We start from the raw sequence: 13,756 nt of genomic DNA, 5'->3' as shown, positions 1-13,756 counted from the left end.
GGGTTCATTTCCCTAACATCACCTTATCTGACTAAAGTATGTTTTTTATATGTATCATTATGAGGAGAAGAAGGGTATTGACTTCTCAGGTCATGATGGTGGTTCTTTCTGTTTTTCTCATCAGTTCTGCCAGATTCTGTTATTTGACTATCTCTTTTTAGATGCATAAATATTTAGGGTTGCTTTTAATTCTCTTATTACTTATAATATTCTTATTCTTGTGGGAATAAACTTTGTCTGATATTAATATAATCTTTCAGTCTTCCTTCCTCTTTTTCCTTCCTTCATTTCTACTTTCCCTCCTTCTTTCCTTAATTCCTTTCTTCTATCCTTTTCTCCCTCCTTCCCTTGCTTCCTCTCTCCCTCATATATTTCTCTCTCTTCATTCTTGTCTGATGTAACATTATTTTCTATATAATTCTAGAAACTGATAGATCAGACACTAAGTCATTTTGTTCAGCTGTTTCTGAATAGCTGTTTCTGTAATTTTCCCCCTTTCCTTGTTAATATTTGGAACTTAGTATTTTTCTACTACCGTCCCTTAACAATAGTTTTACTATTGCAACCTAATGCAGAGTTTCATCTATTTTAATTTCTTAAACTAAAATGTAAGGTGATGTATAGAGGGATCACAGTTACATAAGTCAGGAAATGAGTACGTTTCTTTTTGAACAGTGTGACTCTATCTTATATTCTCCCAGTTTCTTCCCTCTTGAGTCTTATTCACTAGACACTATGTTGAAAATGAGTTATTTTATTTTATTTTATTTTATTTTTGGGTCCGGCCGTGGGGCCTGAACTCTGGGCCTGGGTGCTGTCCCTTAGCTCTTCAGCTCAAGGCTAGCACTCTACCACTTGAGCTACAGTGCCACTTCTGACTTTTTTCTTTTTGCTTATGTGGCTGAGGAATTGAACCCCAAGCCTCAAGCATGCAAGGCAAGCTCTACCATAGAGCCACCTTCCCAGCCCCGAAAATGAGTTATTTTAACTTCTAATTACCCTAGGTAGGTTGCTTTCCTCTTAAATGGTATAGTAATAATTAATGGAAGTGAAAAACCTGATTACATATGAAAGTAAGTGTATTCAAACATACATTTTTGTGTATGATTCCAGATATTCCAAGGATATGTATTTTTACAACAGAACAGTACAGAACAGCTCTTGGAGATTTCCAGAATAGCTTAAATAATGACTTGCTAAATATATTACAGATTCTAAACCTTTCTCTATGAAACTGGAAATTAAAGTGGTCATACCAATATTGAGAACTTTTTATTTGCTTCTTGGGATCATCTAGATGATTGTGTGAGATAAATACTTTGGTATTATTTCTGCAACTAAGCAATTTTTCTTTTTATTCATGAACTGCCTTTTGTTATATGGATTTTGTCATATTTCATGAAGTTCTTTTGGTTTGTAAAGCAGGTTTTAAATAACAAGCTCATCAATCATAAATTTCCTGGACAAAATAATTTTGCTCTTAAATTACAATGCTTTTGCTGAACATAATTTATTTTAAATTTACAAATTCTCTTTCTGGAGTGATCAAACTATACAGTGTTTGAATAATATATTCCTGATGAAAGAGTAGATTCTTATAAAGAATGAAACTGGCAGATTGACCCAGCAGAAAGATTTCAAGTTGAAATTTAAAAGGACAAAGATATAAAGCTGTGAAGACCAGATATTGTGAAAAATTGTGGTTAAACAAAAGAGCCAAACAAACACTTTGTCTTCAAATGTTTATCTCTCACTTCACTGAGACTGTTGTTAAAATAAACCTGCAATTTTCATAGAAAACAAGTAGGTTTTCTAACTATATCATTTTATATAAATATAAATTTATATAATTCTGAAATGTTCCTGCAATGGATCATGTCTGGAATATAAATGAGAAGAGTACATGTCTCTGAATCATATCTAGTAGGACAAAGGGACATGGTTTTATAACAGGAAGAGATCTATCCAAAGGCAGTCTATAAACCTGCTGGTGGAAATGATGGTTTTGGGGGTGATTATGAATGAAAAGAAAGCCAGAAATTCTGTTTCTGTGGAAGGATTTAATGTCTATCCAATTAGAGAGGGGGAAGGAAGCATGTTAGTTCCTTCAAAAAGGGGCCGTGTCATTCTCATTTTTATATGTGGTAGAGAATTTTGTAGAGTTCCTTTCACATAATAATTGCTCATAAGTGGTTGAGTGCTTTGACATGACAAAGAAATGACAGAATTTTGGCAGGTATAACAACTGCAACAAGGAAACAGATTTTTAAAACTCAGAAAAAATAGGTTCAATTCTGTGGTCCGAACACTGTTCACAAAACTGTAAAATATCACATTGACAATATAATAATAAATTATCCCCATGTAGAAAGAAAGATTTATATAACTAATTAATAGCCCTCTATTACTGATCAGTATATATTAAAAGGTCTGTGTACAATTGAAATGATAATAATTGTGTGTGTGTGTGTGTGTGTGTGTGTGTGTGTGTGTGTGTGTGTGTGTGTGTGTGTGTGTGTGTGTGTGTGTGTGTGCGTGCGTGCGCTAATCCTGGGGGCTTGAACTCAGGGCTTGAGTATTGTCTCTGGGCTTTTTTCTGCTCAAGACTAGCACTCTACCACTTGGGCCACAGACTGATGGTTAATTAGAGATAAGGGTCTGACAGATTTTACTGACTGGGCTGGTTTCAAACTGAATCTCAGCCTCCTGAGTAGCTAGGATTGATATGAGAACCAGTGCCCATTGAGAGCATTTTTTTGGTCAGTCATGGGGGTTTGAACTCTGGGCCTGGGTGCTTTCCCTCAGCTCTTCAGCTCAAGGTAAGCGCTCTACCACTTGAGGCACAGCACCACTTCCCGCTTTTTCTGCTTATGTGGTGTTGAGGAATTGAACCAAGGGCCTCATATATGCAAAGCAAGCACTCTACCACTGAGTCACATTTCCGGCCCAGAGAGCATGGTTTTTGATAGGCAGGATTGTAGTGGTTAGGAGCATGAGCTGCAGAGCTAGACTGACAAGGTTTGAGTCTTGGCTACACCACTTGGATAAGTTACATACATTCTCTTTTCCTTAATTTCCTTTTCTGTTAAGTGAGGAATAGTAGCATGTACTTCTTTGGCTTGCCAGGAGATGAAATGATTTCATATGCATGAAGCACTGGGAACAGGGCTGGTACATAGTAAGCAGTACTACATGATATTTCTGATTATTTTATTGAATAATTAGAAAAGAGGAGCTTAGGAATTGAGAAGACAGGAGATAGAAGTAAATATGTACAGCAGTTAGAAAAGATTTTTCCCCTAGTGAAGCCATAGATCAAAAAAGATAGTTAAGAGAACTATACAATGTATCTATCAGGACAGCAGAGAGGGAGACTTCTATAAAGAAGAGAACTGGTTTAGTCAGACTGGAGCATTTAGTATAATCTGCTTTGGTGCATTATGATCCTGCTTCTGGAGAGAGTTTTTTGAGAGAAGCTAAAGCAGTTTAACCCTCTGTGGATGGAGTGCAAGGCAAGAGGATGATCAGATCTTTAAAACTAAGGTTACTGCTACATGAGGAACACCTGACAAAAAAGAATTGTGATTTGGGACACTTCATGCATTTGTTCAAAATTGCTCTTGGTAATATTGAAGGAGTCAGGAAGAAGGGGAGCTGCTCCCCTTTGGCAGGAAGTTCCAATGATCACTCAGTGGTTAACTGTTGAAAATATTGCAGGCTTTCCCCCTTGGTAGTGGGGTTTGAACTCACAGTCCCACACTTGTTTGCTTGCTTGCTTAGTTGGTGCTTTACTACTTGAGCCACACCTTCAATCCTGTAGTTTTTGCTGGCCTCAAAATGCCATCCTCTAGATCTGAGCCACCTAAGTGGCTAAGATAATGGATGTGAGTCACAGGGACTGTGCTATGTTATTGGGTTTTTACAAACCTATTCTATTTTCAACAGAAAATATATACATATGACCATTTCATATTTTAAATATGATGATTAGGCTTCAGTTTGTATCTTTCTTCCTGCTTCCTTAATTTTTTTCTGTACTTTTTGCACAAACCATCATAGTTATTATTTTCTACAGTGACTTATGTCAGGAATTCTCCTTAAAGATTTTTGAATACTGTCTTAAGTCCAAGTAAATGCCTAAATAGTAGCCCTTTCTCTAGCCCTTAGTTACTTAAATTGAAATGTATTATCTGCTGCAATGCTGTTTCTGAGACAACACAATAGTAATTTGGGGAACATTTGTACACATGTCTGACAATGTCTTCCTTTTTATTCAGGAGCCACAGAATAACTAGTATAAAATCCTCAGGGTTTTAGCAGAAGGGTCCAATTCCTTTCTAACTTTTAGTGTTGTTTCAATCATCACTTTCCTTCCTCCCCTTTCATATTTCCTATAATATTTTAGTCAGGACATAGGAGAAGGGGGTTGAGAGATTGTACAGAAGCCTTTACCTTGGCAGAAGCTCAATATGCCACATTTTGAGAGGATCTTGAGCCACACAGGAGAGGAAATGATGTCAAATGGTACGCAATGTAAGAAGGTATTATATAAATGGGATGTGACATAAGTGGGCTACCTTCAGATGCCCAACAAGATGCAAGGTGACCCTAGAAGTTGACTTTGTAAATGAATACCAAACCAAGGGGAGCCAAGGAACCCTGTACAAGCTACTGAGAAGATACTTTTTAGATGTAGACTGAACAAGTTAATATCTAAGGTTATTTTCAGCCTTACATTAATGGTAATATACACAAGGTTAGCATTTTTGAAATGTGAGATGGACAAGTTTTCCTTCATAAGTTTAGTATGTATGACAAATTGAATGGTACACTGGTTAAGATAAATATACCTGAGATCCAAAATTCTGATTCACTTAAATTTCAAATAAGGCCTTGTAATCTATGTTTTTATAATATAGATAAATTTTGAGAATATGATATTACTTTATAGGTAGGATGAGTGCATTAAAATATTCTTTTGTGGTTTGGTCTTGTGGTTCAAGGGACACCATCTTTATTGATACCAATCAAGATTTAAAATATAAATGTTATGATGTAATGCATTTGAGTTCAGAGTAAATGTGATTATTTTGGCAACATATGGTGCTATAATTGAGGTTTTTATAAAAAAAAGGAGAGAAAGTGATAACTAAATGATTGAGGGTAATCACTAAGCTCAACATTTCTACATAAAACTGTCTTCAGGGAAACAGATAGTAATAAGTGAAAAACAAAGGAGAGAGGGAAGAGAGAGAGGCAAAGAAAGTCTTCTGATGGAGATGATCTTTGACACAGAAATTGAGAGATTCAAGGAAAAAATGTGGGTTATGGGAGAATCACAAGTTGATAAACTCTCAAGAATGCTAAATCAGCCCGGTGGCCAGCTCTGATTTAACTGACCACAGAAAAGCACATTGTTCTTCTGGTATAGCCCCTCCCTGATACTCGCACGGCTCCTGGTCATTAAGAGCTTTGCCAGCAGAGGCTAGCAGCAGATCTGATGAACTGGAACCATCAACTACTTCTGTTTCTTTTGACAAATGCTATCCAGAAGGGAGATATAAGCAGTGCACATCCACGGCAACCCCATAACCCAAGCCCCACCTTTCCCCCACTGCTGGGGAGTGTATAAACATACTTGGAGCCACACTTGTGTTGGTTTAATTCTATTTTTATTGCTTAAGTCTCTCAGAGTCCTATTTTTCCATGTCTATGTATCAAGTATATCATATGAATGATTCTATCCCTGTATAATTTTTTTAAAAAACTGACTCAAAAATAAAATACTCTGTCAGAATATAATGGTAAAAATGCTTTGTAAAGATGTGGCACTTTAAAAACTCAATTCTTCCTTTTTATTCCTGTAGTCTGGCGGCAAGAAGAACTTGCACGCATTAACCAATATTTCACTGGAGCTGAAAGGAAAGCTTATTTGTGCGAACTTTTGGACAAAGAGACCCAGCTAATTGCTTCCATTGGGAGACATAGAGACCTTGCTTATAAAGAGAGACAGGAAGCAGGAATACAAGATTTTCTCAATAAGGTTAGTGAAGTAATTATTATTTAAATACAAATGTATGATGAAGTAAAAAACACTGAACAACGATCTGAAAAAGAGACCTAACCTATATCATAAACATTTATTAGAATTTTCTTGAACATTTTGATAATGTGTATATATTTAAATTAAACATACTTATTAGTTTGATACAGCTGTAGATTAGAATAGAGATTGACAAGAAACATGAAATTAGCACATTCTTTACTAGAGAGATTTGTTCATGAAGAGAAGATAGAGACATCTTCCCTGTGACTTCCTTTATTTAGATTTAGGCCAGTTGCATGGATTGCATGAGTTCAACAGTCTGATAAAATGCAGAGAATTAAAGTTACAGGGTTACCTGGCTGTGTCTGTGCATTTAGCTGGGAACCTTCCCAGTGTCATGACCTGAATAAAGCGTTTATAAACAGGAAAAAAAAAAAAAAAGTTACAGGGTTTCTTGGTCTGAGGTGCTCTGTATGGAACGTAACCTAGGGAAATAGCTAGAGATGACAGTAGTGTTGCTTTGGCTCACTGCAGCTTAACTGACTGGAAATTTCTGACAGAAAAAAATATGATTATTGAAAAGCATGAAAACATGCAATTGGGTGGGGGGGGGCCTGCAGTAATTACTCTTTTGTGGTTAAACTGCCTGTTTGATATTGAATATCCTGTTTCTATGGTAACAATTTTCTTTTTAGAAACTTGGTCTTTCTGAACAATGAGAAGCCAAGGCATCCAGAAGAAAAGCATGAAGGTCTCCAAGCTATTTAGTGATTCTACTTCTATGATGCTTATTTGTTCTTAGACATGTATTTTCATACTTTAAATATTTTCCTCATCTTATTTACATACCCTCCTTTTTGATCCCAGTTTCTCTTTGGTTTTAATTATGGTTCTGAGTTGTAGGTCTGAAGTTTAGGACTCCTCACTGTCAGCACTTTTTGGGTGTCCCAAGTTATACCTCGAGTATCAGGGCAACCCGAAGCCGTATCATCTCACTATCCGTCACCTCTTTCACCTCCTAACTGATTTCTGAACTCCTACTCACATGACCTTTTTCTTTTTTTTTTTTTTAATATTATTTTATTTTATTTGAGAACATACTGTACAGAGGGGCTACAATTACATGGGCAGGATAATGCATACATTTCTTACCAAGCATTGCAGCCTCCTCCTTTGTTTACCCTTCACCTCCCTTCCCAGCCTCCCCCCTCCCCCCACCCAATTATACCCCCCTCCCCCCCCACCGACATTGTAAAGCTGGTTTTGACATGACATTTTGTACTTCTCATTGTTGCAACAGGTCCACCTGAATCCTTAAACGACTTGTTTGCCCCCATCTCCTCCACATGTTATACTGACATCAAATATAGTGAAAGCGGGGGTTACACTGTGGGGGAGGGACATACAAAGCAACAAAGAAATAATCTTATAAATGCGTTAGAAACATATGCATGAAAGAAACGAAAACATTAAAATACATATTTAAGGGTTCATTTTCCTAACATCACATTATCTGACCTTTTCTGCTTGACTCATACCTATACTAGATATTGCAAATAAGGGAAACCATGGGACCTATGCTTCTTTGGGCCTGGCTTACTTCACTTAATATAATTTTTTCCAAGCCTTTCCATTTCCTAACAAATGGGGCAATGTCATTCTTTCTGATGGAGGCATAGAATTCCATTGTGTATATATACCACATTTTCTTGATCCATTCATCTACTGAGGGGCATCTGGGTTGGTTCCATATCTTAGCTATGGTAAATAATGCTGCAATAAACATAGTTGTGCTGGTAGCTTTAGTGTGGTCTTGTTTCACATGACCTTTTTCTATGGGTATTTTGTTGTCAACCAATTGTATAGATGGAAACCTGGATGGTATTTTTATTTTTTCCTTTATTATTTATTTATTTATTTTAATTAGCTATGTGTTTACTGTGTATTATCTTAATGTTTTACTTCTTTTCTAACTCCACTATCATTGGCTGTCATGAAATGACAGTGCCATGACAGGTTGGCCACTTTGTCTATATCAAATAGGCCGTTCAGGCCAAGATTAGAGCCACATATAATTTCTAGTTTTGTCAGAATTCCTTGGGGTTTTCCTGGAGCATGGAAGGATGAAGGCTTCTGAGGATCTACAATAGGGCTGTTCCCTTCTATTGCCTCCCTCCCCTCTCTTTGGTGAAGGTCATGGGATAGGACTTTCTTTTTTGTGTGAGTGTGAGGGTGCTTGTGCTTGAGCATGCATGTATGTATGTGTGAGAGAGACAAACACAGAAAGAGATTGACACTGATATAATTGAGTCTGTATTTCTTTCTCATCTGGATTGCCTTGTTTCAAAAGCAGACTCTTGCCTGCAGCCTTGCTTCTCTTCTTCCTTCCTCCATCTTCCATACCATTACCATAAAGACATCACTGAGGACACCTCTGACTCTGCCCCTCTGCACGTCCCTGAAGGAACGAAGGTTTTCACAGTGTCTTCTCTGCACACTTTACTCATCACTTTGACCATTCTCTTTCCTTGCATCCACTGTACTCTATTCTGTCTTAAGAAAGACCATTCACTTTTGAGGCGTTTGTATCTGGAGTTGCCACCACACAGAATATCTTCCCTCTTTCTCTAGTAGTGAGTCACTTATTGAAACAAACTTCTATAGAGGACCCACTGATTTTCCTACATTTGCCTGTACTATTTGCTCTTATAACACTCTGTCTCACCCCTTATTTTTGTCTTATTTTTTTATTGCCTCTAATTACTTCCTAGATTCTGAATTTGGTAAGGTAGTATCCTCAAATCTTAGCACATCATTTATTCCAGAGTGTCAAAAATACTTGTGGGGGAAGGCAGGGAGGAAAATAAGGGGCAGAAATAATGGTATGAAATTTTATATTATATTTGAAACATCATCAAGAGATTAGGTAGACACTTAAATTGTTGAATTTCTTAATTCTGAGATAAAGGAATCTCCTGGAGAGGAGCCATAATTTTCATAATTATAAGTTGCTCCATCAATGGGAAAGGTGTTTCTACGTGTCCATTTACCTCACCAGAAATGACTGCATGAGCCCAGGACATGTGTATTTCAAAGATCTGGAAGCTTCTAAGTACCCATGGGCAAGGAAGATGGGTAGCACCTGTCTTTCCTTATTTTATTTATATTTATTTTAAGTTAAAAATATCTTTAAGTACTTGTACAAAGGAGTTATTATTTAACAAATCAGTTTGTGAACACAAAGCATTTGGATCAGTGTCACCCCTTTCAACATTCTCGTCGATCTCTCCCAGCCCACCTCTTTCCTCACTCTGCTTAATTTTGTAGGACATATATTGAATTTTTAAAATTGCATTCTCTCCTTTTTTCTCCTCTTCATTATTCTATGCCTTTCCCCTTGACACCACCCCACCCACCCCTCTTGAGTAGCTACACCATTTGAATTCTCCCTTGAATCTACAATTTCAGTTAATATATTGGTATATATTTGCATACCCACTCAATGTATTTACTTATAAGTTTACAAGCTAAAATTGGCTTCCGTATATAAGGGAAAACATGCATTCTTTGTCTCTTGGGGCAGATTTTTTCCTAGATATTGCCATTTCTTTACAAATAGTCTGAAATCATTCTTTCTAATAGATGAGGAAAATTCCATTATACTATATCTATATATCTATATCTATATATATCACATTTTCTTGATCCATTCATCCACTGAGAGGCATCTAGATGATTCTATACCTTGGCTATGGTGAATAGTGCTGCAACAAACATGGTTGTGTTGATAGCTTTACTGTATCCTGGCTTGTAATTTTTTGGGTAAATGCCTAGGAGTAGAATTGCTGGATCACTGGATAGTTCTTTTTTGATTTTTTGAGGAAACTCCATACAGCTTTCCAAAATGATTGAACAAGTTTACATTTTTACCAACAGTCTGTTAGAGTGCCTTTAGGACCTCTCCCTCATGCTACCAGATTACTTTCTATTTCCTAGTTCTACTGTAAGTTCTATTTTTTTTGTGAATACTTATAAAATATTCACTCTTCTTCATGCCAATACCCTTTTTGAAATTGTATATGCTGAGAGAGTACATAAAGGGAAACCATACCCACTAGATAAATATGACATTGGAAACAGTTGCTCACCATTACCTTTTCTCATGAAATATAGCATGCTAAGAGGGACAACAGAAAAATGAGATGGACAAATTTTGTTCATAAGAATTCTTATGAGGAAGGAAGATGTGTCTTAAAATTTCTTTTCCTAAATACTTTAAAAAGTTGTTGAAGCTGGGCGCTGATGGCTCATGTGTGTAATCCTAACTGTTCAGGAGGCTGAGATCTGAGGATCATGGTTCAAAGCCAGCCCAGGCAGGAAAGTCCATGAGACTCATCTCCAATAAGCCATCAGAAAGTGGGAAGTGGCACAGTGGCTCAAGTGGTAGAGTACTTGCCTTGAGCTAAAGAGCACAGGGACAGCGTCCAAGCCCAGAGTTCAAGCCCTGTGACCAAAAAAACAAAACAAAACAAAAAAACCCAACCGACCAACCAACCAACCAACCAACAAGAAAAAAGTTCTCGAAGGAGTGCTAGAATTGATATTGAAAAATTCTGAGTATAGGAAGAATTGCCATGAGTCAGAATGGCAGGGTGTGGGGAGTGGCTGAGTGGTGTATTTGACAAAACTGAAAACAAGAGAAGAGGCATCTGGGAGACAGTGAGGATACAAAGTGACTTTTTGTGACAGAATTCAAAATTAAATAAGTATGTTGCTAAACAAATGAAATATTAAATGGAAGATTGTTTTGTTTTTTAAAGACAGCCAGAGACTCAGAGACTCAGGACAATGACTTTAAGACCAGGCTAATGCCTGATACCACACACAGAAAATAAGAAGATGTAATCATTAGCCACAAAAACTCGTGGAAATTCACAGGAAGGCTTTTTGTGGGTTATGGATTTTAGAATTAGACTTCTAAATGGACAGACTCACCTAGATCATAAATCAGTGAACCTCACCTGTCTCTAAGCTAATTTCAGGGGCATTTGATGCTAGGAAAATAGGGAGATTTTACCTTAATTGTGGCCACAGTTTCATACTTGGTCACACCAGAGAATGGAATAACAAATATACTCGGACAATCCTTAGTGTATTTTCATAGTCTAATTGGTATCATCTTTGTAAATATTGTGAATCTTTGACTTTTAGCCTGCATCTAACCCATTGTAGTAAATTAAAAAATTATTGTCTCTTTATACACAATCATTTTTATGTACCTTTGTGTACATGCTATACTAGACATCTAGAAAACAAGATAAATAGCATAGACTAAATATCTATGTAAGCTGTATTCTTTATGTCCATCTACTTCCCATACCCCATGCAGGCATTACCTTTATTACCTTTAATAGTCAGGGGGAATCAGTGATGACTTTTATAGGTATTGATTAAAGCAAATTATTATCCTCATTTTTCTTGATTGTTGAAGAAAACAGTAGTTTATCATGAATCCCAGCAGCTAGCTAAGGCCATAGATCTTTCAGATATCACAACTAATATCCAATCAGAGTCATAGTGCAAACTTCATAATCTCCATTAACAGCATAGTCTATAGATATTTAAAATGCTTATATTTTTCCTAAACTTAGAAATAACTTTGGAGACTATTACTTTAGGTTTAGTTTAAATTCATTGAGTCTAAATACTGCTTAGTCAATGGAACCAATATTTCCCTTTTTTATCTTCTTCTGAATCTAGAATTTCTCTGAATACTGAGCCATGTGATTTTGAGTTTGTCCAAGAAATTAGACTAATAAGTTAGAGTAGTTTCTATGATAAGTTATCATTGTTAATATGAAGGCTTACTACTAAAGAGTTTTGTAGCATTAAATAGTTTGTAGTTTTAATACATTAAATATTGAGTTCCAAAGGTTATCAAATATTAAAAATTCTCAAAATAACAGAGGTAAAGCAAGTTAGGTTAAGAAATCTGAATAAGAAGTCATCAGCTGCTTTCTTTCCCTTTCTTTTCTTTTTTCTCTGTCGTGGGGCTTAAACTCTGGGTCTGGGTGCTGTCCTTCAGCTTTTCAGCTCAAGGCTAGCACTTTACCACTTGAGCCACAGTGCCACTTCTGACTTTTTCGGCTTACATGGTGCTGAAGAATTGAACCCAGGGCTTCATGCATGCAAGGCAAACACTCTACCACTGAAGCAACTTCCTACCCCCCATCAGCTGCTTTCTAATATACCTTGGATGCTCTTTATCCAAATCTTGGTTTGTTTGTTTGTTTGTTTTTTTGTCAGTCATGGGGCTTGAACTCTGGGCCTGGGCCTGGGCGCTGTCCCTCAGCTCTTCAGCTCAAGGCCAGCGCTCTACCACTTGAGCTACAGCGCCACTTCCGGTTTTCTGGTGGTTTATTGGAGATAGGAGTCTCACGGTCTCTCCTGCCCGGGCTGGCTTTGAACCGCAATCCTCAGATCTCAGCCTCCTATGTAGCTAGGATTACAGGCGTGAGCCACCAGCGCCCAAATCTTGTAAAGAAATGATTTAAATTTCTTTAAGAGGTTTCCTTTAGAGCCAAGGTAATTTATTTCTCTGATGTACCAGTTCTCACAGTCATAAGCTTAAACACCTACAGTTCAGTTAGGCACTGGTGGCTAATGCCTATAATCCTAGCTACTCAGGAGGCTGAGAACTGAGGATCACAATTCAAAACCATCCCAGGCAAAAAAGTCTGTGAGATTCTTATCTCCAATTAACCACCAGTAGCTAAATGGGATTTATTACGCTCCTATTTTCTGAAGCAATTTAAAGGCATGATTGCTGAAAATCTCTTATGATAGCCAAAGCATTCAAAGAAAAAAGGAAGTAGGAACTCGAAATAAGCAAAGTTGACATTTTCCTGCATCAGAGTGAAAAACATACCTTAGGGCTTGAAATCAAAGAAGCTTCTCCTTGAGGACCAAACTATCAGTGTTGGCAGAAATACATCCATGTATAAAAACAGCTTTGCTGAACAGATTTCTAAAAAGAAAAAATCTACTGCATGGCAGCCCTAGGGACGTGGAGTTTTCAATCTAATATTCTTTGATGATATCATTCAGTTTTTTCTAACATACTAACTTGATTGCTTTTCAGGTTTCATCTTAGGGACTGACTTTTTTTTTCTTCCTGAGTCAAGTGCTTTACAAGCCACTCAGAATTACCTGTTATCAACAGTTATGAACTATAGTCACAGTTTTTTTTTCAATTGTCAAGCTGATGTACAGAAGGGTTACAGTTATATAAGTAAGGTAATAAGTACATTTCTTTTCAAACTTGTTACCCCTTCCCTCATTTTTCTCCTACTTTTCCTCCCCCACCTTCTCCCACCCCCAAGTTGTACAGATCATTTCCAACATACTGTCTTGTGTATATTTCTGTTTCATTGGTTCCCCCGTTGTCTTTTGTCTCACCATTCTGTTGTTCCTGTTCTCTTCCCTAATTCAAATAAATGTATGTACAATACCAGGGTACCAGAATCAAATACATTGACAAAAGGGGATATACCATAGGGGGAAGAACATACAAAAGAAACAAAGTACATTAAAAATAACATAGTACATTAAAAATAACAACAACAAAGAAAAACCTCTTGTGTCCATGTCCTAGAGTTCATTTCACTTAGTGTCATCTTATATGGTTATATGTACATAGTTATTGAGGTA

The 13,756-nt window shown here is 36.9% G+C and overlaps 1 protein-coding gene across 1 annotated transcript in view; it reads left to right on the top strand.

Moving 5' to 3' along the window:
• The window catches only part of Iqub (IQ motif and ubiquitin domain containing), a 57,762-nt gene that overhangs the window by 22,311 nt on the left and 21,695 nt on the right, over positions 1–13,756 (top strand). The window contains exon 8 of the mRNA XM_069997294.1: positions 5,868–6,043. Coding sequence (XP_069853395.1) covers positions 5,868–6,043 — 176 coding nt within the window. The remainder of the gene's footprint in view (positions 1–5,867; positions 6,044–13,756) is intronic.

The sequence above is a fragment of the Dipodomys merriami genome, unplaced genomic scaffold (genome assembly GCF_024711535.1).
Source record: "Dipodomys merriami isolate MVZ:Mamm:240054 unplaced genomic scaffold, mDipMer1.0.p SCAF_5, whole genome shotgun sequence".
Lineage (NCBI taxonomy): Eukaryota > Metazoa > Chordata > Mammalia > Rodentia > Heteromyidae > Dipodomys > Dipodomys merriami.
Note: the sequence above shows the minus strand (reverse complement) of the source record. Positions and strands in the feature narration are given on the sequence as shown.